We start from the raw sequence: 15,082 nt of genomic DNA, 5'->3' as shown, positions 1-15,082 counted from the left end.
TAATGGAAGGTCATGGCTTTGGAGGCAAGAAGACCTGTTTCACAACCGAGTTTCAAAAATTACTAGTTATGGGGTGCCTGAGTGGCTCAGTTAGTTAAGCGTCTGCCTTCGGCTCAGGTCATGATCCCAGGGTCCTGGGATCAAGTCCCGCATCGGGCTCCTTGCTCAGCAGGGAGCCTGCTTCTCCCTCTGCCTCTCTCTCTGTCTCTTATGAATAAATAAACAAAATCTTTTAAAAAAAATTACTAGTTATACCAAGCAGAAAAGCAGCCAGGGGGCCCATTTCATAGTCCTATTTTTTTGTTGTTGTTTTGCATAAAAAGACTTTAGAAAGCCTGGACTATCAGATGGACAACATACTAGAACTGCCTTTGGATCTATGGCCTTATAAAAGAATCTGAGCAGAGTCTGAAAAGTTCCTAAGTTAAACATGTATTCAGGTGAAGTGACTAAGTCATCTCTGTGGCCCCTCAGGTTTTCCACAATTCTTGATTCAACCTAAAGTATTACTTGGTATTATTCTTTAAGCCTATTTCACAGAGAAAGAAAGACTCACCAAAACCTATCTTTGTAATCCAAAGGCTTACAAATTAGGTTGTAATAATGGTTATTACTTTAGGAGAGCTAAACCATTATATTAGTACTCTCTTGCTCAAGATGTCTAGATTTTAAAAGATAAATTTACATTTTTTCAGGAATGACTGGGTGGCTCAGTCCGTTAAGCATCTGCCTTCAGCTCAGGTTATGATCCCAGGTTCCCGGATTGAGCCCTGCATCAGGCTTCTTGCTCAGTGGGGAGTCTGCTTGTCCCTCTCCCTCTGCCCCTCCCCCTGCTTGTGGAATGTGTCTCTCTCTCTCTAATAAATAAAATCTTTTTTTTTTAAAGATTATTTATTTATTTATTTGAGAGAGAGAGAGAGCATGAGCTGGGGGAGGGGGAGAGGGAGAGGCAAACTCCCCACTGAGCAAGGAGCCCAATTTGGGGCTCAATCCCAGGACCCTGGGATCATGACCCAAGCTGAAGGCAGACGCTTAACCGACTGAGCCACCCAGGTGTCCCAAATCTTTTTTTTTTTTTAAGATTTTATTCATTTATTTGAGAGACAGACAGAGATAGTGAGGGAAAGCACAACTGGGGAGGAGAGGGAGAAGCAGACTCCCGCTGAGGAGGGAGCCTGACATGGGGCTTGATCCCAGGACTCTGAGACCATGACATGAGCTGAAGACAGATGTTTAACCGACTGAGCCACCCAGGTGATGCTCAAAAAAATAAAATCTTTTAAAAAAATGTAAATTTTTTCAGTGTTTAAAATCAAAATTATCATTCATATCTTCAAGCTGATCTCCCTTCTGCCTCTCATTCCTATCTTCCAGTGTTTCTCAGAGTATAGATTTTAGATTACTTGCTTAACAATCATCTGATCCACTAATTTAATCTCCAAGTTGTTCATGATCAAGTCCTATGATTCCTTCCCACAGAAATTTCCCAATTCTCTGATCAACAGAACTTAACTTCTTGCATTATTATTTAGTTTTGTTAATCTGTTTCCTGAATTCCTAACAAGTTCCTGAGGGACAGGGCAATTGTGTTTTCTTTCTTTTTTTTTTTTAAAGATTTTATTTATTTATTCATGAAAGACAGAGAGAGAGAGAGAGAGAGAGGCAGGGGGAGAAGCAGGCTCCCAAGGAGCAGGGAGCCCGATGCGGGACTTGATCCCAGGACCCTGGGATCACCACCTGAGCCGAAGGCAGACACTTAACCATCTGAGCCACCCAGGCGCCCGTAATTGTGTTTTTTGCCTTCTTATATAGTATAGTACCACATTATGCTGACACTCCCATTCCCTAAATAAATTTTTGTAAAGTTGATTTTCTTTTCTCTAGAATACTGTTCATCACCAAGCTCACAAAATCTTATTTGAAAATGAAAATACTTACTTGCATCAACTACTGATTTATATTCCAAGAGTTGTTGTTTTGTCTGTGCTCTTAGCCTGAAAGCATAAAGAAAAGAGAGTCTTTTTTTAAATTAAATAAACTCTACCCCCAACATGGGACTCAAACTCAAAACCCCGAGATCAAGAATTGCATGCTCTACTGACTGAGCCAGGCAGGTGCCCCAGAAAGTCATATATTTATAGAGGTTTTACTCATTACTATATTACCAACTCACCTTTTTCAGAAGTTTATGCAATAAAATGAGTGTAAGTAAACTCAGCAATAAGTCTTCTAGTTTGGCCTGATTTATTTAAAGTGGGTGTAAAGAGAGTTCTTAGTTGAAGATGGGGTTGTAGGAAAAACTATGTCCTCCTCCATGGAACACACCAAATTACATCTATTAATTGAACAATTCTTCCTGAAAAACTAAGAGCTGACTGAACAGCTACTGAATAACCAAAAATAGAACAAAAGAGAACAGGAAGAGAGATGGAGACATGCCACAGTTAAAAGAGTAACTAGCATATACAGCCACAGCTCCAGTCAGCCAGCTAAAGTCACCAACCACACACAGTCTGCACAGAGGACACCATACACAAGATCACCCCTTCAAGTTTAGGAGAAGTAGCTCTTTACCTTTCTATAGAAACAAACACAAAAACTCAAGCAAAATGGGGAGACAGAGGAATATGCTCCAAAAGAAAGAACAAGGGGGAAAAAAAAAAACACCTCAGAAAAAGAACTAAATGAAACAGAAATAAACAATAAGCCTGAAAAAAAATTTAAAGTAATGGTCAAAATGGCACCTGGTGGCTCAGTTAGTTAAGCGTCTGCCTTCGGCTCAGGTCATGATGCCAGGGTCCTGGGATCGAGCCCCACGTCAGGCTCCCTGCTCAGCAGGAGCCTGCTTCTCCCTCTCCTCCCCGACTGTGATCTCTCTCACTATCTCTCTCAAATAAATAAAATAAATAAAATCTTTAAAAAACAAAAAATAAAGTAATAGTCATAAAGATACTCACTGGGCTGAAGAAAAGAGTGGATGAACTCAGTGATACCTTCAATAACAAGACAGAAGATATTAAAAGAAACCAATCAAGAGGAATTGAAGTTGAAGAATGCAATAACTGAAAAAAAAACATACTGTAGGAAATCAACAGCAGATTAAAGGATCAGAAGGATATATCAGTGATCTAGAAGAGAGGGTAATGGAAAGCATACAAGCAGAAGAGCACAAAGAGAAAAAAAGCTCCAAAAATGTAAATAGATTAAGAAATCTTTTGGACAATATCAAGCAAACATTTACATTATTGGGATTCCAGAAGAAGAGAAAGGTGTAGAAAAGTTATGTGAAGAAATAAGTGAAAACTCTCCTAACCTAGGGAAGGAAATAGATCTCCAAGTCCAAGAAGCACAGAGAGTTCCAAACCAGATGAACCCAAGGAGCTCCAGACCATGGCACACAATAATTAAAATGTCAAAGGTTAAAAATAAAAATAAAGACAGATTTTAAAAGCAGCAAGAGAAAAACAAAAAGTACTTAGAAGGGAAAACATGAAGCTATCAGCTGATTTTTCAGCAGAAACTTTGCAGGCCAGGGCAACCCTGTTCACTCCTGTGAGCTTTTTCTGTATCCTTGCTTAATAAACTTCTGTTGCTTTACTCACAAGAAAAAAAAAAAAAACTTTGCAGGAGAGAAAGGAGTGGCATTATATATTCAAAGTGCTGAAAGGAAAAACTAACCAAGTACCTGCAAGGTATTCATATTTGAGGAGAGAGTTTCCTAGACAAACAAATGATAAAGAAGTTGATACCGCTAAACCAGTGCTATAAAAGTAAACTGTGGAGAGGTCAGTAAAAAGGGAAGAGAAGGGGGAAAAGATCTTTTCTTTTACTGTTTTTGTTTTGCTTTTTTTAGAATGTGTTTCTTTTCTTCAGCCCAGTGAGTATCTTTATGACTATTACTTTATTTTTTGTTTTTTAAAGATTTTATTTATTTTATTTATTTGAGAGAGATAGTGAGAGAGATCACAGTCGGGGAGGAGAGGGAGAAGCAGGCTCCTGCTGAGCAGGGAGCCTGACGTGGGGCTCGATCCCAGGACCCTGTGTTTGAAGTTAGATGACCAGAAAAGTAATATGGACTGTTATTCATTTGGATATTATATATGAACCTCATGGTAACCACAAACCGAAAACCTATGGGAGATACATAAAAAATAGAAAGAAGCCAAACAAAACACTATATTCACCGGTCACAAAGAAAGAGAGCAAGAGAAGAAAGAGAGCAAGGAAGGTGTTTTGTAGAAGAACTAAGTAACACAACCAGAAAATAAATTTTAAGAATGGCACTAGGTACACACTTATCAATAATTACTTTAAATGTAAATAGCCTAAATACTCCTATCAAAAGACATAGAATAACAGAATGGATAAAAAAACAAGACCCATCTATATGCTGCCTACAATAGACTCACCTCAGACATAAAGACACGTACAGACTGAAAGTGAAGGAATGGGAAAACATTCACCATGAAAATGGAAGCCCCCCCCACCAAAAAAAGAAGCCTAGGTAGCAATAGTTATATCAGACAAAAGAGACTTTAAAATAAAGACTATAACAAGAGACAAAGAAGGGCATCACATAATGAGAAAGTAATCAATCCAAAAAGAGAATATAACAACTGTAAATATCTATGCACCCAACACTGGAGCACCTAAATACATAAGTCACCATTAACAGACAAAATGAGAGAAACTGATGCTAATATAATAATAGTAGGGGGACTTTACAATACACTTACATCAATGGATAGATCATCCTGACAGAAAATCAATAAGGAAATAATGTCTTTGAAAGACACATTGGACTAGATGGACATAACAACATACACAGAACATTCCATCCAAAAACAATAGAATAAACATTCTTTTTCAAGTGCATGGGTAACATACTCCACAGTAGATCACATATTAGGTTATAAAACAAGTCTCAATAAATTTAAGAGTCAAATCATATGAATTTTTTTTTTTTTTTACTACAATGGTATGAAACTAGAAACAAATCACAAGAAAAAAAAAAACTGGAGGGGGGCTTGGGTGGCTCACTTTGTTAAGTGACTGACTACCTTTGGCTCAGGTCATGATCCCAGTGTCCTGGGATCAAGCCCCGCATTGGGCTCCCTGCTTAGCAGGAAGCCTGCTTCTCCCTCTCCCACTCCTCCTGCTTGTGTTCCCTCTCTCGCTGTCTCTCTCTCTGTCAATTAAATAAATAAAATCTTAAAAAAAATTTTTTTAAGGAAAAAAAAACTGGAGAAAATACAAACACATAGACATTAAACAACATGATACTAAACAGCCAATGGGTCAATGAAGCAATCAAAGAAGAAATGAAAAAATAGGGGTGCCTGGGTGGCTCAGTCGGCTAAGTGTCTGCCTTCAGCTTAGGTCATGATTCCTGAGTCCCAGGATCAAGACCCGCATTGGGCTCCCTGCTCAGCAGGGAGTCTGCTTCTCCCTCTGCTTGTGTGCTCTCTCTAATAAATAAAATCTTTAAAAAATATATTAAAATTAAAAATAAAAGGAATAAAAAAATACATGGAGACAAATGAAAATGAAAACACAATGGTCCAAAATCTTTGGGATACAGCAAAAGCAGTTCTAGGAGGGAAGTATAGAGCAATACAGATCTACCTGAAGAAGCAAGAAAAAACTCAAATAAACAATCTAAACTTACACCTAAAAGGAACTACAAAAAGAAAAACAAAATCCAAGGTGAATAGAAGAAAGGAAGTAATACAGATCAAAGCAGAAATAAATGACATACAGACTGAAAAAAGAAAAAAAAGGAAAAAATATCAGTGAAACCAAGAACTGGTTCTTTGAAAAGATAAACAAAATTGATAAACCCTTAGCCAGACTCATCAAGAAAAAAAGAGAAAGGACCCAAATAAATAAAATCAGAATCAAGAGAAGTAACAACTGAAATCAAGAAATACAAAGGATTATAAGAGCATACTATGAAAAATTATATGCCAACAAACTGGACAATCTAACAGAAATAGCTAATTCTTCAAAACACACAATCTTACAAAACTGAACCAGGAATAAATAAAAAAGTCTTAATAGACCAATTACAATAAGAAAACTGAATTGGTAATCAAAAAAACTACCAAAAAGGGATGCCTGGGTTGTGAGTTGGTTAAGTGTCCAACTCTTGGTTCCAGCTCCAGTCCTGATCTCAGGGTTGTGAGATCAAGCTCTGCACTCAGCATGGAGTCAGCTTAAGATCCTCTCTCCCTCTGCCCCTCCCACTCATGCTCTCTCTCTTTCTCAAATAAATAAATCTTAAAAAAAAAACCTACCAAATGTTCCAGGACCATATGGATTCACAGATGAATTCTACCAGACATTTAAAGAAGAGTTAATACCTATTCTCAAAGTAGTCAAAAAACAAACAAACAAACAAAACAGAAGAGAAAGGAAAACTTCCAAATACATTCTACGAGGCCACACTACCCAGATACCAAAACCAGACAAAGACACAACAAAAAAAGAAAAATTACAGGCCAATATATCCCTGGTGAATATAGATGCAAAAATCCTCAACAAAATATTAGCAAACTGTATACAACACATTAAAAAAATCATTCACCATGATCACATGGGATTTATTCTAGGGATGCAAGGGTAGGTCAATATTTGTGAATCAATCAACGTCATATACCACACCGACAAAACAAAGGAAAAAATCATATGATCATCTCAATAGAAGCAAAAAAAGCATTTAACAAGATTCAACATTCATTCACAATAAAAACTCTCAACAAAATGGGGTTAGAGGGAATATACCTCAACATAATAAAGGTCTTCTACAAAAAACCCACAGCTAACATCACACTCAGTGGTGAAAACTGAGAGCTTTCCCTCTAAGGTCAGTAACAAGACAAGGATGTCCATTCTCACCACCTTTTAAAAAATTAATTAATCAATTTGAGAGAGAGAGAGAGAACAAGAATGAGCTGGAGGGGCAGATGGAGAGGGAGAGAGAATCTCAAGCAGATTCTGGACCCAGTGTGGAGCCTGACACAAGGCTCAATCTCATGACCCTGAGATCATGACCTGAGCCCAAACCAAGGGTTGGATGCTTAACCAACTGGGGCGCCTGGGTGGCTCAGACATTAAGCATCTGCCTTCGGCTCAGGTTATGATCCCAGGGTCCTGGGATCGAGCCCCACGTTGGGCTCCCTGCTCAGCGGGAAGCCTGCTCCTCTCTCTCCCACTACCCCTGCTTGTGTTCCTTCTCTCACTGTGTCTTTCTCTGTCAAATAAATAAAATCTTAAAAAAAAAAAAAAACCAACTGAGTCACCCAAGCACCCCCACCCTCACCACTTTTATTCAACATAGTACTGAAAGTCCTCTCCACAGCAATCAGACAAGAAAAAGAAAAAAGAGGCATCCATTTTGGTAGGGAAGTTAAACTGTCACAGACAGCATGATACTATACACAGAAAATCCTGAAGACTCAACCAAAAACCATACTAGAATAAATGAATTCAGTAAAGTGGCAGTATACAGAAAACACAGAAATCAGTAGCATTTCTATATGCTAACAACAAAGTCACAGAAAGAGAAATTTTAAAAACAACACCATTTATAATTGCACCAAAAACAATAAAATACCAAGGAATAAACTTGACCAAAGAGGTGAAAAACCTGTACTCTGAAAACTATAAAACACTGATGAAAGAAATTGAAGATGACACTAACAAATGGAAAGACAGTCCACGTTCATGGATTAAAAGAATAATGCCAAAATGTCCATATTACCCAAAGCAATTTACGGTTTCAAAGCAATCCCTACCAAAATACCAACATCATTTTTCACTACACTACAACAATCAATACTAATATTTGTATGGGGGGCGGGCAGTGCCTGGGTGGCTCAGTTAGTTAAGCATCTGACTTCGGCTCAGGTCATGATCCCAGAGTCCTGGGATGGAGCCCTGCTTCGGGATCCCTGCTCAGCGGGGAGTCGGTTTCTCCTGCTCCCTGTCTCCCTCCTCCCTCCCCACTTGTACTCTCTCATGCTCTCTCTCTCTCAAATAAATAAATAAAATTTTAAAATAAAATAAAATTTTTATGGAACCGTAGAAGATCCCAAATAGCCAAAGCAATCCTCAGAATGAAGAATGAACCTGGAGCTATCACGATTCCATATTTCAAGATATACTACAAAGCTGTAGAGATCAAAACAGTATGGTACTGGCACAAAAATAGACAAATGGATTAATGGAACAGAATAGAGACCCCAGAAATAAACGCATATTTATATGGTCAATTAATCTATGATAAAGGAAGCAAGAATATACAATGAGGAAGAGACAGTCTTTTCAATAAATGGTTCTGGGAAAAACTGAACAGCCACATGTAGAAGAATGAAATTGGACTACTTTCTAACAACATACATGAAACTAAACTCAAAATGGATTAAAGACCTAAACAGGAGGCGAAACCATAAAAATTCTAGAAGAGAAGATAGGCAGTAATTTCTCTGACATTGGCCATAGCAAAATTTTTCTAGATATGTCTCCTGAGGCAAGAAAAACAAAAGCAAAAATAAATTATTGGGACTACAACAAAATAAGTTTTTGCATAGCAAAGGAAACCATCAACAAAATGAAAAGGCAACCTACTTAATAGAAGATCTCTGCAAATCATTTATTTTATAAGGGTTAATATCAAAAATATATAAAGAACTTAAACAACTCAACACCAAAAGAAAAAACAAACAGCCTGATTAAGAAATGGGCAGGTGACCTGAATAGACATTTTCCCAAAGAAGACATACAGATGGGGCGTCTGGGTGGCTTAGTCTTTAAGCGTCTGCCTTTGGCTCAGGTCGTGATCCCAGGGTCCTGGGATCAATCCCCGCATCCGGCTCCCTGCTCTGCGGGAAGCCTGCTTCTCCCACTCCCCCTGTTTGTGTTCCCTCTCTTGCTGTCTCTGTCAAATAAATAAAATCTTAAAAATAAATAAATAAATAAGAAGACATACAGATGGCCAACAGACACATGAAAAGATGCAGTTCAACATGACTAATGATCAGGGAAATGCAAATCATAACCACAATGAGATATCACTCACATCTGTCAGAATGGCTAAAATAAAAAAGACAAAAATACAACAAGTGCTCGCGAGGATGGGGAGAAAAAGGGTACCCTCCTGCATTGCTGGTGGGAATGTAAATTAGTACAGCCACTGTGGAAGAGAGTATGGAGATTCCTCAGAAAATCAGAAGTAGAAATACCATATGACCCAATAATTTCACTATTTGAAATTTACCCAGGGAACGCAAAAACACTAAGTCGAAAAGATATATGTATCCCTGTTTACCACAGCATTACTTACAATAACCAAGACATGCAACCTAAATATCCATCAGTAGATGAATGGATAAGGAAAATGTGGCATATACGCTATGGAATATTTACAACCATAAAATATGAGATTGTGCCATTTGAGACAACACAATGGACCTAGAAGGTATTATGTTAAGTGAAATAAATCAGAGACAAATACCATATGATTTCACACATAAATGGAATCTAAAAAAAATGAATAAACAAAAGGCATAATCAAAACTATAAATACAGGGGCGCCTGGGTGGCTCAGTCGTTAAGCGTCTGCCTTCAGCTCAGGTCATGGTCCCAGGGTCCTGGGATCAATCCCCGCATCCAGCTTCCCTGCTCAGCAGAAGCCTGCTTCTCCCTCCCCCACTCTCCCTGTTTGTGTTCCCTCTCTTGCTGTGTCTGTCAAATAAATAAATAAAATCTTAAAGAAAAAACTATAAATACAGAGAACAAACTGATGGTTGTCAGAGAGGGGGGTTGGGCAAAACCGGTGAAGGGGAGAGGCAGGTATAGGCCTCCAGTTATGGAATGACTAAGTCACCAGAATAAAAAGCAGAGCATATGAGTGAAGTAAGTCAATCAGAAGAAAGAAAAAGTCAATCAGAGAAAGACAGGTATGATATGACCTCACTGATATGAGGAATTCTTAATCTCAGGAAACAAACTGAGGGTTGCTGGAGTGGGGGTGGGGTGGGAGGGATGGGGTGGCTGGGTGATGGACACTGGGGAGGGTATATGCTATGGTGAGCGCTGTGAATTGTGCAAGACTGATGAATCACAGATCTGTACCTCTGAAACAAATAATGCAATATATGTTAAGAAAAAAAAAAGCAGGAGGGGAAGAATGAAGGGGGGGAATCAGAGGGGGAGACGAACCATGAGAGACAATGGACTCTGAAAAACAAACTAAGGGTTCTAGAGGGGAGGCGGGTAGGGGGATGGGTTAGCCTGGTGATGGGGATTAAAGAGGGCACGTTCTGCGTGGAGCACTGGGTGTTATGCACAAGTAATGAATCATGGAACACTACATCAAAAACTAATGATGTAATGTATGGTGATTAACATAACAATAAAAATTTAAAGAAAAAAAGCAGAGCATAAGGAATACAGTCAGTGATATTGTAATAGTTATGTAATGGGAGAGGTGGTAAGCTATACTTATGGGGAACATAGCATAATACATAAACTTTTCTTTTTTTTTTTAAAGATTTTATTTATTTATTTGAGAGAGAGAATGAGAGATAGAGAGCACGGGAGGGAAGAGGGTCAGAGGGAGAAGCAGACTCCCTGCTTGGCAGGGAGCCCGATGTGGGACTCGATCCCGGGACTCCAGGATCATGACCTGAGCCGAAGGCAGTTGCTTAACCAACTGAACCACCCAGGCGCCCAAACTTTTCTTTTTTTTTTTTTTAAGATTTTATTTATTTGTTTGACAGCGAGCACAAGCAAGGGGAGTGGCAGGCAGAGAGAGAAGCAGATTCCCTGCTGAGCAAGGAGCCCGAAGCAGGACTCGATTCCAGGACCCTGGAATCATGACCTGAGCTGAAGGAAGATGCTTAACCGACTGAGCCACCCAGGCGCCCCTAAACTTTTCAAATCAGTAAGTTGTACACCTGAAACTAATGTAACATTGTGTCAACTATGCTCAAATCTTATGGGGCACTTGGCTGGCTCAGTTTGGGTTGTGAGTTGGAGCCTCACACCGGGTGTAGAAATTGCTTAAAAATAAAAATCTCTTGGGGCGCCTGGGTGGCTCAGTTGTTAAGCATCTGCCTTCTGCTCGGGTCATGATCTCAGGGTTCTGGGATTGAGCCCCCGCATCGGGCTCTTTGCTCTGAGGGAAGCCTGCTTCTCCCTCTCCCACTCCCCCTGCTTGTGTTCCCTCTCTCGCTGTGTCTGTCAAATAAATAATAAAATCTTAAAAAAATAAAATAAAAATATCTTTAAAAAAGGGGGGCCTCAGAGGAAGATGCAAAATGGACTCCAGTGGGAAAATAGCAACTATTGGGAAAAGTTAAAATTCTGATTTTCAAATTATATGCCACACTCAAGAAATATGGGCTACACAAGGAAGAAATACATCAAAATGGTGAAAACCGCATTTTAACGTATTAAAAAGTTTGTAACATTCCTAGGAGACAGAAAAATAACAAATATACTAACTCTTGGATAGATAATTCATATAGTTTCTTGGTTGTCCTAAGATTGTACTTAATTGAAAATCATACATAAAATAAGTAGAAAAGCTATGGGTAAAATACTAACTTACAAGAGGTTGGACATTTACATGGTAGTTTCATAATGCTGAAACTGCTCTGTGATTTTGAGACCAAGTAGCTAAGTGACATTAGAAGGATTTTTAAACCTCCATGGTTTAAGCTGCTTATGTTTAAAATTCCAAATGAAAAGAATTTCTTACAGATTAAGAAATTAGGCTAGCATTTTAAAACACACTGTAAGGGACGCCTGGGTGGCTCAGGTCATGATCCCAGCGTCCTGGGATTGAGCCCTACATAAAACTCCCTGCTCAGTGGGTAGTAGTCTGCTTCTCCCTCTGCCTGCCATTCCCCTTGCTGGTGTGCTCTTTCTCTCTCTCCGTCAAATAAATAAATAAATAAATAAATAAATAAAAAACACACCACACTGTAAGAACAGTTCTCTTAGCTGAGATAAAAAAGGTGATCCCATATCTTTATTATTTCAGAATTTTATGTTATAGGTAGGAGGGAATTTTTAAAGTGAGACTGTGAGGCTTATTAGCCAAGACCTTTCAAAGTAGTGGTAAAGCTAAAATACAGGGGAGGGAGAAAAAAAATCCCCTTACTATGATTTAGAATAACCCCCTGTACAGGACCAAACAAGTATTTTAGGCTTTGTGATTCGTACGGCCTCTACTGTAGCTACTCAACACAGACCCTGCCGCAGGAAAGTTGTGTTTCAATAAACCTTTCCTTAAGGGCACTGAAATTTGAATTTCATATAATTTTCACGTGTTACTAAATATCCCTCCAGGAATTTTTTTCGTCCCAACCACTTAAAGACATAAAAACTATTCTTAGCTTGAGGGGCCACACCAAAAGCCACACCAGGCTTAGTGGAAAAGTACAAACATCACCCTCTTGGTAGGAAATATAACAAATGAAGCTTCTGGATTGAAAAGGGGTCGTAACCATAAAATAAAGAGGCAGGACGTTTTTTTATGTAGCTAAGGCCTTAGATGCACCCCACAACCCGTTTGAATATCGGGGCCGCAGGGCTTGAGTAGATGAGAAAAGGAGGGGAAATTACAGCTCCGAAGGGCCCGGGGCACTGCAACTCTATTAAGAAGATGTAACTCTCCTCTTTTTCGAACATGAAAGGGCTTAAGGAGCTAAACTGAATGACGCATGACCCAGCTATTAAGCAACCAAGTCAGAATTCGAAGCCTTCGGGACCCTGACAACAAAGGGCGGGGCTCTGGGCCACGACGCCCGTTTGGATCCGGCCGAGCCGGCCAGAGGGCACAACCTGAGCAGCAGGGTCAAGCGGTCCTCGGGACGCGCCGTCTGGGCGCCGGCGACCTGTGGTGACCCGCCTTCCCCGCCTCCCGCTCCGGAGTCCGCGGGCTCGGCGGCCGCTTGCTCTCCGGGTTGCTTCTCCATTCTGACTGGCGCGAAGAGGAATCGCCTGGGACGGAAAGAGGCAGCCTCAGGACCCGATTTTCCCGCCACTAAATTGACGCCCGGAAAAGGCCGGAGAACCACCGCTCTCCGTCCCGCCCCTTCCGCCCTACGGTCCCACCCCTTCCGTCCCGTTCTCTGGTTGCCGTGGTTACTCCTTTTCACTCTCATTCCGGCGACTAGTATAAGACCACTACTAAGAAAAAGTGGAACTTTAGGCATCAGCTTTGTCGAGTGCTGGGGCTAGGGTTTGGGTTACAGCCGTTTGGGACACACCCCGGCTCCGGAACCGCCTGGAAGCCTGGAAGGGAAAACCCCGACACATATGGTCAATCATCCTTGGCTCTGGGACAGTGGATCTTCGGGACAGCGGTTTTTGGACCCATCTTGGCACTCCGTTAACCTTCACAGCCTTGGAAAATGGGTGTACCCGGGCAGGCCAAGAAAGGGAAACAATGGAGGATTGTTTTGTTTAAGTAGACTTTCGATCTGAGTTCTTCACGTCCAGACACCCCTCGTTTGACGAAGTTCAGGGATACCTAAAGCCCCTATACGAGGCAGTGCATATACTTGAACCCCAGACTTGCAGCGTGAAATTTCACTATCAGTAAGATTCGCACTCTGTTAACAGTTATGTGCCCCGAAGTGTTAGCTTGTCGACTGACTAGGTTGCAGTTAAGCTTTTTAGCTGGGCGGTGAGCAGCTAATGGAGAAAATGCAGGACGGATAAATTCCTGATTGTAGTTCATTAAGGGCTGTCGCTCTAGCATTGTAGCAAAAGCGCAGGAACTCAGACCTCTGAACAAGAAAGCCGAGCATTCCCCTTAAATAACTAGTTTCCCCTGAGTTATACTTGGTCACACAGTGCGCACTCTCCTTTCTTCCTCTTCATTATGAAAGTAACAGCTCCCGGTATAATTTTCGATTCAGAAGGATGTAAGTAAGACCGTAGATTCGCCACTCCTACCCCCAAACTCCTGGAAAAGCATGGTTTCCTTTCATTTTTTATTTTACACAAAAAGGGCAATGTTACTGTTTTTTAGGTTTACCCTGGATGTCTTCCAATATCTCACATCAACCGCATACTTTTAAGCAGTTGCCTATCTGGTGTCCCAGGCCAAATTTGGGACAAAGACAATGCAGAAGTTCCTCTCAGCACGAATCAGAATCATGGGGAGGACTAGTTAAAACCAACTGCTAGGTGGGTGGGAGGATGAGTGAAATAGGTGAAGGGGCTTAAGAGCAGACTTAATGTGATGAGCACAGAGTAATGTAGAGAACTGTTGAATGGCTATGTAGTGCACCTGAAATTAATATAACACTATGTTAATTTTACTGGCATTTAAATTGGCAGGTGCCTCTCCCAAATTTTCTGATTTTCATTTCTAACAAATGCCCAGGTGATATTCATGATACTGGATGGGGATGACACTTTGAGAACCACTGGAGTAATGGATTATAACTGATTTTTTAAAAATCCTTTAAAAAAAATCCAGGGTAAAACAAAAAGGGAATATGTGGGTGTGGAGCTATTCTTTAGAGAATGTCCAGTAATATAGAAGGGATAATACAATTAGCTAACTACCATCATGTGACTCCCAGTGAGGTAAATGACTCAAAATTAGTATCATTAATGGATAATAAAACTAAAGATTACAGCAGCTTTACAGCAAATCTGTATTAGGTGGTTACCATCTTAACCAGATGATCAAACTCAGTATCATCAGTAGCTTAACAACTAATATGTGACTCTAAAATGATACATGACTTGTACAAATCACCTATATTCTTGCTAGAATGCATAACCTGAACTTAACTATGAAGAACCAATCAGACAAGAAATCTAGAATGATAGGGCGCCTGGGTGGCTCAGTTGTTAAGCATCTGCCTTTGGCTCAGGTCGTGATCCCAGGATCCTGGGATCGATCCCCGCATCGGGCTCTCTGCTCCGCAGGAAGCCTGCTTCTCCCTCTCCCATTCCTCCTGCTTGTGTTCCCTCTCTCGCTGTGTCTCTCTCTATCAAATAAATAAATAAAATCTTTAAAAAAAAGAAATCTACAATGATGGACATTCTATAA

The 15,082-nt window shown here is 40.2% G+C and overlaps 1 protein-coding gene across 1 annotated transcript in view; it reads right to left on the bottom strand.

Annotated features, from left to right (window-relative positions):
- CENPH (centromere protein H) overlaps positions 1-13,110 on the bottom strand; it is a 28,915-nt gene extending 15,805 nt beyond the window's left edge. Inside the window, exons 1-2 of the mRNA XM_027606244.2 lie at positions 12,853-13,110; positions 1,939-1,994 (exon numbers count right to left, since the gene is read on the bottom strand). Coding sequence (XP_027462045.1) covers positions 1,939-1,994; positions 12,853-12,986 — 190 coding nt within the window. The 5' untranslated portion in view covers positions 12,987-13,110. The remainder of the gene's footprint in view (positions 1-1,938; positions 1,995-12,852) is intronic.
- Between the last annotated feature and the right edge of the window lie 1,972 nt (positions 13,111-15,082).

The sequence above is a fragment of the Zalophus californianus genome, chromosome 5, assembly GCF_009762305.2.
Source record: "Zalophus californianus isolate mZalCal1 chromosome 5, mZalCal1.pri.v2, whole genome shotgun sequence".
NCBI lineage: Eukaryota > Metazoa > Chordata > Mammalia > Carnivora > Otariidae > Zalophus > Zalophus californianus.
This window is presented reverse-complemented; position numbering and strand designations above follow the sequence as displayed.